The 16412-nt window shown below is 33.9% G+C and overlaps 1 protein-coding gene across 8 annotated transcripts in view; it reads left to right on the top strand.

The window, feature by feature from the left end:
• The first annotated feature begins 913 nt into the window (after nt 1-913).
• LOC115455784 (JNK-interacting protein 3) overlaps nt 914-16412 on the top strand; it is a 34285-nt gene continuing 18786 nt past the window's right edge. For 2 of the 8 annotated variants that reach the window (XM_030184484.2, XM_030184486.2), the window contains exons 1-10: nt 914-1653; nt 3336-3491; nt 5645-5792; nt 6320-6507; nt 10679-10829; nt 11165-11200; nt 12194-12211; nt 13040-13257; nt 14601-14729; nt 15144-15268. In XM_030184484.2, coding sequence (XP_030040344.1) covers nt 1324-1653; nt 3336-3491; nt 5645-5792; nt 6320-6507; nt 10679-10829; nt 11165-11200; nt 12194-12211; nt 13040-13257; nt 14601-14729; nt 15144-15268 — 1499 coding nt within the window. In that variant the 5' untranslated portion in view covers nt 914-1323. The remainder of the gene's footprint in view (nt 1654-3335; nt 3492-5644; nt 5793-6319; nt 6508-10678; nt 10830-11164; nt 11201-12193; nt 12212-13039; nt 13258-14600; nt 14730-15143; nt 15269-16412) is intronic. The other 6 variants (XM_030184489.2, XM_030184488.2, XM_030184482.2 and 3 more) reach the window with 5 other exon arrangements.

The following is a 16412-nucleotide window of genomic DNA, read 5'->3' on the forward strand; positions in this document are numbered from 1 at the left end:
TTCACATGAGAGATTCCGACAAGTAAATAATATTTACAGTGCTAATAAATAAAATACCTGTATTTTGCCGATACCTAGCAAATCCGGGCTAACAAAAAATTAGATTTTAGTACCAAAAAGTTTAACAAAAACTTAAGTATTTAAGTACTGGTTTCAATTAATTTTATCTTCCGATTTATTTATTCAAATTTGTCGAAACACGTCACGCTATAACCCAACTTTTGCACATACAGCTAAAGAACGGATTATAATCGTTTGATCTAGCACTAGTAAAATATTGCAAGTTTTTGGCAAAATTTACTTTTAAACGAAGACGTCTGAACTCAGTAATTATATAATTTTTTTTAACTCGGGTAAATGGTCGATTTTGTTTATTTGTTATTTATTTACATATGTAAGTATATTTAAATACACGTAGATAACTTAATGATTCACTATGATAACTTCTATAGAATTCTTATAAAAAAATAATTCAAGCACAAAAAATAACGTATAACGTAACTATTTAATCATTGAAATATGCATCCGATTTTACCCCGACGCACCCAACTGAACTATTATTATATTGTGGGTTATAGCTCGTGATAATTAAATACAGACTCCCCTGATTTCACGCAATGCTCAGAGTAGGTAAATATTTTTTTATAAAATGCCTAATATATTTTTTTGGAGGTTGCTATTCATGTACCCAATTAAATAATCTGACAACACTGAATTTGTCATAAAGCTTTTTGCGATGACATTCTCGATAATATAACACACCACCAGATGACCGGATGTAGGTATTGCCATTAGCTGAATAGGTTCCACCTTTTCTTACTACAACCCAACAACAGAAAGTAATTAGATTATATTATATTAGATATATAGGAAAAAGTCACTACTGTGTTATAATTTTATTGATATTATTTAAATAACATAAGGTACTAATACGAAAACATATTTTTTCAAAATAACTTATTTGCATTAAATGACTCATAGCCACTCAACAGGAAACTATGTACCAACCACTAGATTCAATACGTAATTTTTTTCGATAGGTACCTAGTAAAAATACGTCAATCAAACAAATGGTGTGAACGTAGTCTTTACCTTTCCTACTTTTTCTGAGTATTTACGGTCAATTGCAACCTAAGTTTTATTACCTGAACGAAATGCCCGAACATACGAAACAGTAATAATTAAAGTCATCAAAATCGATCGCGTCATCTGGCAGTATCGCGCACAAATCTACTAATCATGTTTTCGCGTAAAATTCATTAGACGTCCTCGGTGGGGGCAGACGTAATTTCCTCGTGTGAACAAATATTATTGTTGCCAATCATGAATTTCGACGACAGCGCAGGCAGTGGGTATGTCACCACTGAGACCATATACGGGACCCATGAGGATTCCCACGTAGTAATGTCTGAAAAGGTGCAATCGTTGGCCGGGAGCATTTACCAGGAATTCGAACGCATGATAGCCCGCTATGACGAGGATGTGGTGAAGACGTTGATGCCGCTGCTGGTGAACGTGCTGGAGTGCTTGGACTCGGCGTACCAGACCAACCAGGAGCACGAAGTGGAGCTGGAGCTGCTGCGCGAGGACAACGAACAGCTGGTGACGCAGTACGAGCGCGAGAAGGCGGCGAGGAAGTACGCTGAGCAGAAGGTAATGCACAAACAATACCACCACATAGACCTTGCTGGGTTTTCTTTTGTTTTGCATCACAAGGTTACTTGTTAGAATGCTTGCAGTAGTTAAGTAAACTTCATATAATATACACGTTTTGTTGCATATTAACAAATTTACTCAATGTGTGTCATAATTTAGTTACAAAAATCTTTAAACTGGAATGTGCCACCCATTTTGTTATCTAAACCTCAAGGTGAGCTGCATCATTGACATTCTTGCATAATTATTGGATATCATGATTTAGGTCTTAGGTATATGTATCAAGGACTTACATATTTACCATATTATTATTTTTTTGTACTGTATATAATATGTATGTATTGTATGCTTGTGTGCTGATGTGCAACCTGCATGTGTTGTAAGAATGAATGTTATTGTTTATTAGCAAAGTGCATCATTGTGTATAGCAACTGATATAAACATATATGTGGAACAGTAATTGGCACAAACACTTTTGAACAATGCACTTGCACCAAATCGGCATGTAATTATATTTTTTGATAAATTAATTAAATGTTACAGCTAAGTCACACAAAACTGCCACTTTTATGAGCATTATCTCAATACAGTTTAAATTGGTATGTTTTTAAATTAATATTTTATCATATCTTGATAATTTTCTCTATCATGGTCTGACTTTGATTGACAAAATTTTATAATAAATACATATTAGATTACATCGAAAATTTGCCTGTATTATAATGTTGATGTTTTCAAAACAGTTTTTACAAATACATATGTCTATTGAGTCATACATATTTAAAATCAAGACTTTTTCTATGTTTTTTAACTTATTTAAATTTTTTTGAAAAAAAGTAGCTTAAGTTGATTAACCTTACAATCCCCGATTGAATCATAAGTCAATACTAATTGTCCATGTCAAATCCATGGAATGAAGCACACACCATAAATTGTTTATTTTATGTAATTGTTATTGTAATTTTTTTATACTTATTTTTACATTATTTCTGTAACCCATGAGACTATATTGTACCTGGAGTAAATAGAGAGAAATCCTGGTGCCGCTTAATTTGCCTTCTCTTAAAATAAAGCAAACATCAAACCGATCAATACACAAACTAAAATACACCAATTTTGGATTGATAAAACACTTATTCATTATTATTATTCCTTTTTTCTGTCCCATGTATCTCAAGAAAAATAAATTCGAAACATTAATGCATATTGTATTAAACAATAAGAGTTAAAATGAATTGCAATATTGATTAATAATTTACAATAAAAAAACACAACTTAGTGATATAACTAAGATTTTTTTGTTAATCCACACATTAATTAAATTCATGAAACTTTATCGAGAATATGAGAGGGTGACAATGAAATATATCAATAAGTTGTTTGTCAGAGTCTCATAGAAACTAAAAGTTCTACATGCCAGTGGCGAACAATGAAATTTCCCAAAAGGGAACCCAACACAATTTTTACTAATAATATGGTTTTGAATTAGTTCTAATGATGATTAGATTTTACATTAATATTTACGAAAGGGAAGCTGAAAGGAATCGGTTTATACGGACGCTTCTCCAGCTAATAATATGGCATGTTTACATTTAACATTGTTTTTAATGGAGTTAAAACAAAGGAGGTGGATTTTTATATTGACATTTTTTTTATAATATGTGCAATATTGTCAACAGTTATTGGAAGCGGAAGACCACTATGAAGGTGACAGGAAAGACTTAACCGGACGTCTTGAAGCGCTCGACAGCATTGTACGTATGTTGGAACTGAAGCATAAGAACTCATTGGACCACGCCAGCAGGCTGGAAGAGAGGGAGAATGAACTCAAAAAGGTTAGAGCTCATAATGCTTAATAATATTATTAATGCTACGGTAACTATCTGTTATTCTTTTATGGCTAAACTAATTATATGATTTGGATGGTTTTTGATACAAAGAAAGCTTGAACACTAAGAAATAACAGGCTTTATGTTTTGTTAATATCTATCACAAACTGATTGTCTCACAGAAAAAAATTATGAACATAAATGCATTTGATGGTTATTGTGCACAATTTTCTAAGATAATGCATTGAACAGGGAAACTGATAATGCTTTAGTGCATTAATTACTTATTTAATATAATGCCTGCAAACAGTAAAGTTATTTATTCAACCCAATTTGAGGCATTCAGAATTTGTAAGTTCTTTACTTCACTTTACTTTATTATGATTGGAGTTTCATATAAATATTATGATATAATTCTATGAATAATTCCTCATTGTCATATGGAGTTGTACTTTTTCCATCACATGTTCCGTTGTGTCTTTTCACATGAAGCATGTTGATTTTGTATGTATAAAGAGGAAAAGTCCTTTTTAAAGTAAAAATTACTCATTTTTCGTATGTTAAATCATCTTTAAAAAATGTACTTCATAAAAATTATAGAATAAGTACCCCACATTTACTGCTTTCTTTTCACAAAACTGGATAGGTTACTACACCATGTTGCTGATACAATATTTATACAAAATGAATACCAGGCATATGAAAGTAGGCCATTAGTTCCAACTATCAATACAAGTCAGTAACCTGAAGTGTTTGTCAGAACAAGGATATTATAATATTTTATGCAGTAGTGTAGGTCAGGATTTTCAACTTTATTTTTCGTAATAAACCTAATATTGGAAACGTATTATTAAGTATGTCGCAAATTGAAACATATATTAAGAAAATAATTATTTATAAAATAAACATTGAGAATAATCTACACCACTAATGAAGAAAACAAAAATATAGATTTGAATTACACACTAACAGAATACAAAGATATGCATTGACTTTAACACGTCGCACGCGATTTGGTCATCAATTCGGATAGATTTATTGGTGTTACGCAATAATTGTGACTTCTTGAATTGAAATCTAAGCTGTTATATTCGCAACAATGTATCGTGTAGAGATATTTCGTCTGCTATTTGATTACAGGGACACGCACTATATAATATATAGAAAAGTACACTGTATTAGGAATGTTACTAAAAAAATTAAAATTCATGAATTGATCAGGTGAACCATTCATATTGCTCTTCTGTTAGAATGTGTGATAGTTACCAATTTAAAGATACATTGGATTATCGCTGACTTATTGATGTGAACATTGACTAGTCGTAATGGGGTCAATCCTCTCCAGCGAAGGTAATTATTGTTTATTTTTCGAAAAACCTGTATACTCTGATTATGTAAACACATTATTTGGCTATTTCTGACATGTAAACATATTAGTATTCATTAGTTGATTTTTATAAAAGTCGTAACATGTTCAAGTTTTTTTTTTAAATACTAGATCAGAATACTACTGACACAAAAACAACACGTAGTTTTTGTGTTAAAAATCGAAACAAAAAAAAACGTACTAAAATTGTTTGAACATTAGTCAGCTTATCTTAGACAGACTTGGGGCATGTTTTGAGTATTTAGGCGAGCGACCCGAAACAACCGGTTAGATGAAAAAAAACGCAAGGATCCGTAACAAATTGTGCTCTATAAAATTAGGATATCTTAATATCGTATGTAATTATGTAACGGTATCTAGCCTTTTACGCACACGCTTCGCCATTATAATCCATTCTATTACTATACTTGTGGGTGTGACTTAGGTTTTTTTTAGATAAATGGCTAATCAGATTTTGATTAATTTTGGTATTGTGATAATACGAGTACTTATATGCAGGGAAGATGAACTCTTAAGACGTAGCAAATACTAAGACGCTGGTCGTAAAGACATCCGAACTTGGGCTAGTTCATGTTTTAAATCACTTTTGAGGGTCTTGACTCGTGAGTTTATACAACGAAAATAATAATCGCGTGATTCAAGAACCCCAACTCATAGTAATATTTTGCTGTATTAAATGTCAGTATTTCCTTAATTTTCTTAACAGCTGCAATATCCAGTGTTAAATACCCATTTTAAAGTATTTGCATCACACAAACAATGTTATTATCAGGAATATGCCAAGCTGCACGAGAGGTACACGGAACTCTTCAAGACCCACATGGATTATATGGAGCGTACGAAATTGCTGCTCAGCACGGCGAGCGATAGGGGCGAAGTACGCGGCAGGCTCGGGCTCAACCCTGTCGGCAGGTCGAGTGGTAAGTCTCCAAAGTTATACCCCTTGGTAAAGTTGAGGTTTTAAAGTAGGTTCAGAGAGACAGTTTATCTCTAACCGTAGTAATTTATAGGTACATTTATATGTCAAGTATTTAGTCTCTGAGCTATTTTTCATGTAATAATATGAATCGTGTACAGGTTTTGCACACGTAGATATTATAAAATATATAAAAGTACATGTCATGAACATTAGATTTTTTCTTTCTTTGATGTTTTATCTATTTATGATCATACGGCTGCGGCCTCCGAGCTTGCTTCGTAACAAAAAACACAGGCTATATTATATCTGGCAGATCGATACTACGTTTTTATAGTTAGCTTAAATAGGATTATATTTTTTATTTAGAACTCGACTCGTATTAATTAATTATATGTAGTAACTTTGTATGGTTGTCCAACTTTCCTCTGTATGTATGACTGGACTTTATACACAATGTCTCCTATCTTTTATGTCATTTGATTACAAAACTTATTATGTATAATATGAGACTCAATATGCTATGTATAGGGCCCATATCGTTCGGTTTCGCTTCACTGGAGAGCTCTATGAACGCCGTGGAACAGACGGAGAGCATGCCAGGAAGTCCGGTCAGCCTGTCTTCGTCACCACCGTCGCCTCCCATCGGCTCGGAGCTCGCCGCAGTGAGGACGGTAGAACGGGCGCATCAAACTGACCCCATCACGCAACAAAGTCAGGTGAGGTTAACCGTTAAACAAAGGAAATTGTATTAGACCTCCTTAAACAACCTTTATTGTAGCCGATACCTACGTTGCTTATCTTTAATTAGTCGAAAAAACAAAACTAGAAAAAACGACCTTCGCATTCTTTAGATGTGTTGTAATTTTAATTGAATCTTGGTCAGTTTTTTAACTTATAAGGCCAGGTTCACATTAGGTGGACCGACGGTTTCATCGGTGCTGAGAAAACATGTTTTCGAATTATTTTAACATCGATATCATTAAAAGTCGATACGATATGTGTGAACAGGACTACACATTATTTAAAATTTAAAACGAACCGGTTAATGGTTTTTCTAAAATAGTATTAAATACAGTACATAAAGAATATTTATTTACATATTAAGCTAATGTAAATCAGACGGCAATAACATAGGCTAAATCTGAATTAGCTGTTAATAAATCGGTCTGCGCAACCTAAAGCGAATTTGGTCTTATTGTGTCTTGAGTTTCGACATACATAATGGACATATTAAATAGAATGTTTTTTTTTTTATAAATTGGTTTGTACGTATTATAGCAAAATCAAATAGGATTCTTATATTATCTGTATTAATAGAAATTACAATAAACACTTCGAATGATTTTGTTGTAAATTAAGAAATTTCTTTGATGCAATTTATATCGTAACGTTGCCATGCTGGTCTTTTGTAACTGCGTTTTTATATGGTTCTTTGTTAGTATAAGTTTGTCCTTAATGAAACCAAGAAACGGTGCAATTATATTTACTAAACGGAGTCATTTATTACAGGATTTTAAAGAGAAGTTAAGGACGTTTCACGGGTGAAATTGTAGAAAATATGTTTTTCGATGTTGACCTTTGGTAATCCTCTAATGTAATGCGATGTGTTTCTTGTGTAATATGGTTTCATTGCGGAAATTGTATGTGCTCTCAAACGGTAGAGAAAAAAAGACCAATAACTATTTATTTAGAGAATTATCCGCTCCACATACTTCGTCAAAATAAACGTTGTGACATCTTAAAATTAATTTTATTTTGAGATTATATTTAATAATATCGAAATATATAAACCACTAGGACTAATAAACGATATATCTTTTATCGCCTCGAGTTTAACTTCAGGGCCATTAAGTGACATGAACAAAGTAAAATTTGATCATGATTCTAAATCCTGTTGCAAAGAAACATCAGTAGCGTTATACCTGCGTGCTATTGATTGTGAGCACAAGGCCGAGCATGTGCGTTCCGTACTACTCTCGTACACTGAGGCTTTAAGTGCCTTGTAATCCGCTTGCCTTACGCTGTATTGCGTGCATATTTCTGTGTATGAATGTTATTTTGAACAATTTAAAATCTCTACTTATTATCTTGGTGTCGTAGTTGTATGCAGCACGACTACTGTGAGGACTGGGGTTCGATCCCTCTGTTGGGGAAAGTAATATTATTCTGCTCAGTATTAGCGCGGTGGACTTGTAGTTGCTAATGGCAGTAGGCTTGTCCGTTTACGAGGGACCTAACGTAGGTCGCGAAATGTGAGTGAAGTTTACCTACGTCTAAAAAATAGGGCGTAAACAATATATTTTTTGTAAATTTAAATAGCGTAAAGGGAATAATTTTGCTGTGGCTGACAGAGTCCGCGATTATGTCACGTGTATTAAAATGTAACACCTTTTCTATATAATGATTGTAGAGGGCAATAAACTTTGAATTTGAATGAAGAGGCCCACGCAGAAATTGAAGTCACATGTTCAGTGAACTGAAAAGCCGTATATTCTAAAAGTATCTAATGCGATGCTCTAACAAAAATATTATTTTGATGCTAGTGGCAGTATGTAATCTTCAAAGACACTAGTCATTAAACCAAAATAAAACCGTTATGAAAATGTTTATGCGTCGTGAACTAGGTTTTTCGTGTAAGCTAGTCGATACATTGTACCCGGTATATACATGTTATTTATGACCAGCACACATATTTTGTTTGTCTTTTCTACGATTTTCTTAATACCACATAGTTAGCAAAACCAATATAGTTTTAACATAATCAAAATTATTTCGCTGTCGATAAATACTCGATGCTTTTACATACATTGCAGTATAATATAGTATCGAACAATTAAGGGATTGACGCACTGACACCATGAATAAATGAAGTGAATTGTATAGTAAGCATGCTAGTCAGTATAGGAGCGATCGATTTGTGTTGTCCTGTGTTTGCAATTTTATACTGTAAAACCTATATTTAATTAAAATAACGGATAGTCGTGACGTAACTTTTAGAACATGCATTTGCAGCTATTTAAGATTGAAATATTTCAAACTTGATTTAGTTCAATGTTATCAAATATTTTGAGGATGTAAGCTTCCAAAAAATACCACAGTTAAATTTACTTTAAGGCGATACCTCAAGGTCCATTTTCATACATTTTGTTTCACCTTTAATCTGGGTAACTAAACAAGTATTGGCAAGTAAAGAATTTAAATTCACGTCTAGTTAGTGATTAGTTCTCGCAGTTGAAAGAAAAACGTAAAAATAATTAATAATCATGGATATTTCGGCCTTTAAAATTTAATATGACGAAATTAGCATAGTAACATAGCACGATGCGTATTGTTTCTATTTATAGAGCATGCGATATGCGATTAAAACGCAAGGGGAGAAATAAGTAAAAAGGATATGCAAGCACAAATGTACACAGAAACCGTTGCGATCTTATTGTTTTATTCCTTATGCGATATAAATACATAATTATTTCCATATGTAAAACACGATAAATAACCGCGTCGTCCAGTAGAGGCGCGTGCGAGCGGCCGAGTTGCACCCGTCCTGGTTGCACTCGCACGCTTGTGAGTAGTGCACCGCGCTAAACTTAGACTGTACGCACTCCAGAGGCTCCCGGTACACACGGGCGCATTCCCGGACTATAGTCACATCTTGCGTCCGCGTAAAGTAGTTTATTTGCGACAAAGTACGGCACAGCGGGGCTGGTCCGTTGCTACTATTAAAGCAGTCTTTCATATACCCAGAATACAGATTATAGTTGAAACAGCCGTGGTCGCGCAACGAGGAACACTGGTAGCACTTTATGCCGGCCACTTGCTCGCACATAGATAATACAATAATTGCCAACAATGTAAATTCAATTGCGAAACACATTTTATTACGTCTTGATGGCGTTTCGTCACAGATTGAGCTCGGTGATGTTTCGAAATTTGAATTCCACATTAAAAGTGACGGCGAACGTTGTTTTGACTGCAAAGAGGTTGAATTATTTTTATACATGCATAGGCGATTTATTGACAATTTCGCGTAAGACTACTCTACGTAAAAATATAATGGCTAACTTTCAAAAATATTAAATTAACATATTGGCCTTCCTTTTGTTATGAATTTGCATACGTTTCCATTGTAAATACACGATTATAAATAAATTCCATTGTAAATATACGATTCTTAAATCCTTAATCATTATATTTAGTTAAATGTTGTAATGCGGTACTTACTTCCAAATTACCCTATCATTATTAACCATTAATTAACATTTTTAATAACAACAATATTTAAAAGTCATTCTATCATAGTTAATTATATTGCCAATTCTGTAATGATGTAATATTATCATTAGAATAAATTTAATTAATATCGATATCGTCTCATATAAATAATAATAATAATATCAGCCCTGTATTATATATTGCCTCACTGTTGGGCACGGGCCTCTTCTACTACTGAGAGGGTTTAGGCCTTTCTCCACCACGCTCGCCAAGTGCGGATTGGTAGACATCACACACCTTCAAAAGTCTTATAGAACTTCTCAGGCATGCAGGTTTCCTCACGATGTTTTCCTTCACCGTTAAAGCAAGCGATAATTACAAAAAATACACACACACTTTGTAAAAATGTCGGTGGTGTGTGCCCTAGGGTTTTGAACCTGCGGCCATTAGTCTCGGTAGGCCGTTCCACTCCCAACTGGGTTATCGCCGCTCATGTAAATATTTTCCTTTTATTATGATATTTGAAAATGGCGGTAGAAATATCGCATACGGCAACTTATCAATGATTCCAATGCTACTGTGGATGTTAATGATCAGCGGTGACCATTTATGATCAGGTTATGGACATCGGTTTGTCTTCTCTACAATAAGAAAAACAATAACTTTTGTTATTAGGCTACCTCTCCGGTCGCACCACCTAACTCGAACACGGGCAAGTCACAAACGAAGAGCGAGAAACGAAGCGGCAACACTCTCTATCAAGAATTAGCTTTCCACGACACGGACGCGAGCATCGCCGAAGGTGACGAAGGCGCTGATATAACAGGTATATTGAATGTAGCTAATGTTCGTACATGAAATGATAATAATATAGGTGTCATACTTTGTACTATAGTTTACTCTTTCTCAATTAGAAATATCTCTCGTCGGCAAACAAATTTATCGAAGTTACTCACATGAGCAACTTTAACACATGCACCATTGAGATCACTTCACTATAAAAATTAATCATATGAGTAACAACAAAGCCATTAAGGAGGATAGGTGTTAACTGTCAAGTAAAGTTGTTTACGTGTCACAGACTTCATGTTCCTTTTCGTCTTTAACACAGTGTAGCTTGGCTTATGTCTTTTACATTTGTGTGCTATTCTTTCCGAACAGGCAGCTGGGTCCATCCTGGCGAATACGCGTCTTCAGGTTAGTTTTTCGCTTTTTTATACACTATTACTCAAGTATTGTATTTGGCACGTGTATAATTGTATATTGCTCACCGGCTTTTCTGTACGCACTTAAGTATTAAGTAGTTGTAATTATATTATTTATTTTATATTCCAAAAGTGACAAAATATTTAAAAAGATAAAATAGTAAGTTTATATTAGATATGATTATGTTTAATCATAAAAATTATAAGCGTGAGATTTACATAGAAAATAAATTCAAAATCCGTACCAAATTCTATAATCGCTATACCTACCTTTCACTATATTGCGGATGAATCATTAACAAATAAGATAAGACTTCATTAGGTTATAATAATCACATAAAGTAGTGTGCGCTTGCCCGATTAACCAGTGTATATATTGCTGAATTTAGTTAATTTTCCTATGAGTTCGCTCCACACCACGCCACTGATCATCATTTATGTATCAACTATGTTGTTGCACGTGTGACAAATATCCTTATATTAGTTTCAAAATAGCCGTGCTTAATAAAATTAAGATAAACCTTTTTTTACAATAATCCCAATATAGTAACATATATATATCTATATGACTAAGTTATAAATGTAGTATGTTATTATATTAGGAGCATGTCTGGTTTACGCTTAATAAGCCATTGTTTGAATACCAGTTGTATTCGTATGCCCCTCTTGTGAAAGGCCTGGCAGAAACCTAAGACATCGATCAGCGTTGATCTGTTATGATTTAAAAACCATACCTAATGTAAAAACAGTATTTGTTAATTAAACTAAATTTTGTCACAATATGCAACAATAACGAAGTATTATTTATATTCAGCGATTTATTTGTATTTAAGCCAATAGAAAAAAGTGGCGTAGTGTGTGAGCAACGAAAGATATATCATAAACATTGAAAATGTAAATGTTTGCATTAATTTTATACAACACACTAATAGTATGTCCGTTCTTTTCATGCGTTCTAACAAAATGTTGCATCTACGCATTGCAGTTAACGATAACTACTTCGGTAAGTAACACGATGTATTGATATTATATAATCAATACCTCATATTACTGGTATATTTTGGAATATAAGAATTCTTCTAAGACTGTGTATTATATTTCATGAATGGTGTATATTTTTATATCTCGGTTTAAAAGTGTATCGCCTTGAATAAAATCTCTCACACATTACGCCGCACAGAGTTGTGAAATCATTGCACTTTTCACATTCGACGTCATGTGACATGCGCCATTTCGTTTTACAAAACTGTCTGCCGAGCGCGGCGTAGTGTGTGCTCCGCTTTATTTATATTGTTTGCGATGTATTTGGTTGCGAATGCAGGAATAATGGGGTTAGGAATATTTATTTTATATTGAATTTATAATTACTATATCCTATTATATACTATACGCAAAAAGAGGGTAACCTTCAAGGAAATTAAAGCTTTTAGGCCCGTATGGAACTTCAGTAGCAAATGAATTATTATTTTCTTACCACAATTAGGCAAAATTATATAATTTTTATGAAAACTATAATTTTCTCCATCAACTTGTCTAATACTCATTTGTATAAATCATAAGCATTAGACCTGTCCCTTTGATATGGCGTTTGCGAGTATTTATTTATATTATTTTATTTTCTCTTTTCTCGTCAAACTTTCCAAACAAATTGGTATACGGTAAATAATTTTTATTTAATCATAATTGACCGATATCATTCACTCAATCATTATAAATATTTTATTTCGAGAAGGATAAATGTTTTTAGAATTAATCTCGTTCATACGCTATATGAAATTAAATTTGTTTTCAATACTCTAACGCATGGCTATAACGACGTTATTATTGTCAGGTATGGGTAAAGAAGTGGAAAATCTTATATTAGAAAACAACGAACTGCTGGCCACTAAGAACGCGTTGAATGTGGTCAAAGACGATCTGATAGTGAAGGTGGACGAGCTGACGGGAGAGCAGGAGATCCTTAGGGAGGAAGTCACGAACCTGAGCGCTGCGAGGGAGAAACTACGGGAACGGGTCACGCAGCTGGAGGAGGAACTTAGGCATTTGAAGGTATGTATTTATTTCGATCGTGGAATGTGACATTAATTCAGTATGGATTCGCAGGATTTATATATATAGAGTGTTATGTTAATTGTCTAAAATATAAATTCATGAATACCAATTTTATTATTAAGATCTGAATTGCTACACCTACTCATCAGTAATAATTTCGGCTTCGGAATTTGTAATTAATATTATTACACGAGTAACAGGTGTAATATTGTATGAACCATGTTTTTGTAAGAACAACAAAAGAATATTGTTCGCGCAATATAGTTTTTTTTGTGGAGTTCGGACCCCGCGGTCAACAACGAGGGAAACCCCGGGATTGGGATACTGAAATCAACCGACTTACTGACTGCAGGATGCTCTTTAAACAGTCCGTAATTTCATAGTTTTCTTTGGTTTCGTTCAGCTTTATTTATCTGACAGCCAATAAGTTCCCACAACGCTCCGAATGTACTGAGAAACAGAATTATTATCACAGCACTGCTCCGTACTTAGCTAAGTAACGTTTACGAATACGGACCTATATAAATATTGCCTATGATTGTAATGGAAACCAATTCAGGTTACACAGTGAAAATGAATTCCAGCTCACTGGATGCTCTATTACTTTTAGGTGTTATAATGCTGGCTTTGTCTAAAGCTGACACTGAGTTGGTCAACCTTGAATAGAATACTACTAATAATATGTCCGAAGATTTAATTCGTACAAAAATAATTTGTCAATGACGTTTAATGTGAATGTGTTAATATAAGTTCCGTACATCTAAAATCGGTTGTGGACCCGACCGTATTTTAAAGTTAAAGTTCAATGTAAAGCAATCCAGGACACTGAGTCAATAATTGATTTATATTTATATGGCGCTCGGCAGCGTCAAACACAATTATTAGAAACCTAATTGCTTCATCAGTGGCTGAACGTGGGCTAATTGATTTACTAGATAGATACCCTTTCAAAGTAACTCACCAACAAACCTTTAATGGTATCCTAATAACGTTTACAGGAAGCTGCATGCTATTAGGTATGTGTAAACGTGTAACGTTAATGGATGATGGTGTTGTGGCCTAATATTTAAGTGATAAAGGCGTCAGTATATCTACTATAATTTATATATATGAATGCGAACTATTTCGAATACTTTTCTATTGTCCGTTATCATCCAAAAGATGTTTCGCAGTTATATTGTTAAAAAAGGCAGAAAATAAATATAATGAACAAATGATATCTAACTTATCATAAAACCATTCTTTAGACATAAATAATTGAAAATAAATTTAAATTGACATAAAATATATTTATTTTTCTAATCGTATTAAGATATACCCTGTATTTGGTAAATTTGCAGGAGACGATGAGCAACAACGCCGGAGGGGGCGATAATAACGAAGACGAGGCGGACGTGCCCATGGCGCAGCGCAGGCGGTTCACCAGGGTCGAGATGGCGAGGGTGCTCATGGAGAGGAATCAGTACAAGGTAAGACTACACTCTCGCACGTGCCACTGCAACTTATTGCGTCGTGGAATGGCATTTATACGCGTGTGTACGGGAGTCATCCTCGGCTTAAACGGCAAAGACGCCGCCAACTTTCGTCAGTAATATTAGCTAATTTATTTTTTAAAAAGTATATTGGTAATATTTAGATTCCACCAGCCTGACTTAGTGGTAAATAGTTTTCATAAAATATAGAGTATCTAGAACTAGGAAGAACCTGTATTTCAGCCTACAACGCTATTTTCGTAGAGATGTGATTATCTTATACTAAATATCGTCCACATAGTTTTGTGCTCAATCATTCTAAATAAATATCCTCGTGAATATACAATGTAATTTCACTGCACTGTATTCACGATCATCTGGTACAAAGTTTAAAAAAATATGTTGTTGCAGGAACGTTTCATGGAATTGCAAGATGCTGTCCGTTGGACCGAGATGGTGCGCGCGAGCCGCGTCGACTCCACCATGGACAAGAAAAACAAGCAGAGCATATGGAAGTTTTTCAGCAATCTCTTTAGGTAAGGCATTTCTTATTATCAAAAGGGGAAAGGAGAAGGCTGTACTTGAGGGTTGCGTGGCCTAAACTAGCTGTCAGTCCGAAACAAGGGTTTATAACGCATTAAAAAGTGCGATTGGATCTTACAAATATTGTTGCTACTTGGAATCATGTACGAGTACATCTTGATACTATGAAAAATAATATTGTGATAGTCCATTGGAGTAATTAATGCTACAATTATTGCAGACGTATGCCATTTACACTTATACTATGTAAAATCCTTGGTTCGATACCTTTCTCAATATAAATAATTTGTCGATTCCATTCACGCTGTGCTCGATATAATGCAGCTTTCTCATTTGGATATAGTAGTCAGATTACGTATTAGCTCTAATTGCAATGCGACTGATTTTATAAAAACTGCATGTGCATTGTGCAGTACCCAAGCTATAAGTAAGCTAATATATAATCCTCCCAAACATTTTAGTATGCCGAATATTTTGCTATTGCTAAAATTTATAGATGCATTGCTACTTGCGATTGTGCTTGCTGTGTATTGTAAACGCACTTCTTAAAGCGTAAGAAATGTTTCCTATAAGAGATGATGATGATGGTAAGAAAAAATATACTGATGGTAATAAAACAAAATAAAAAACAGTTATAATTCTCAAATGTGTCAAAGACAGCAAATAATACTTTTGGATACAAACAGATATTGATCGCCTCCTAGACCTAATGGCCTAGGAGCTAGGTGGTATGCGGATTAGATTTCCACATTGGAATATACTGTATTGGAATATAGAGATATACCCTGGATTGGATACTCACGGCAGGTGAACTTTGAATTGGCGTAGAAGAAAAAAATGTTGCGTCGAACCCTGATGGGAGTGGTATTAAAGCAGGGTGCATACATGTTTGGTACTGACTCCTATATAAGCATTAAAATTATAATATGTAACGAAAATTTTCATTACAGGCGAAATGAGTCAAAATGCTTGAAAGAACTGTGAATGCTCAATGGTTATTTGTTTTTTTTTAATAGCTTTGCGATGTATAAATATAGTATAATGGTATATTATGTATACAGTATAGCTGTTTTAAATTAAAATTCACGATTTAAATGTATATCAACAGAGAAGGAAAAACTAAGTATTAGGTAATTT

This window comes from Manduca sexta, chromosome 27 (assembly GCF_014839805.1).
Source record: "Manduca sexta isolate Smith_Timp_Sample1 chromosome 27, JHU_Msex_v1.0, whole genome shotgun sequence".
In the NCBI taxonomy this organism is placed as follows: domain Eukaryota; kingdom Metazoa; phylum Arthropoda; class Insecta; order Lepidoptera; family Sphingidae; genus Manduca; species Manduca sexta.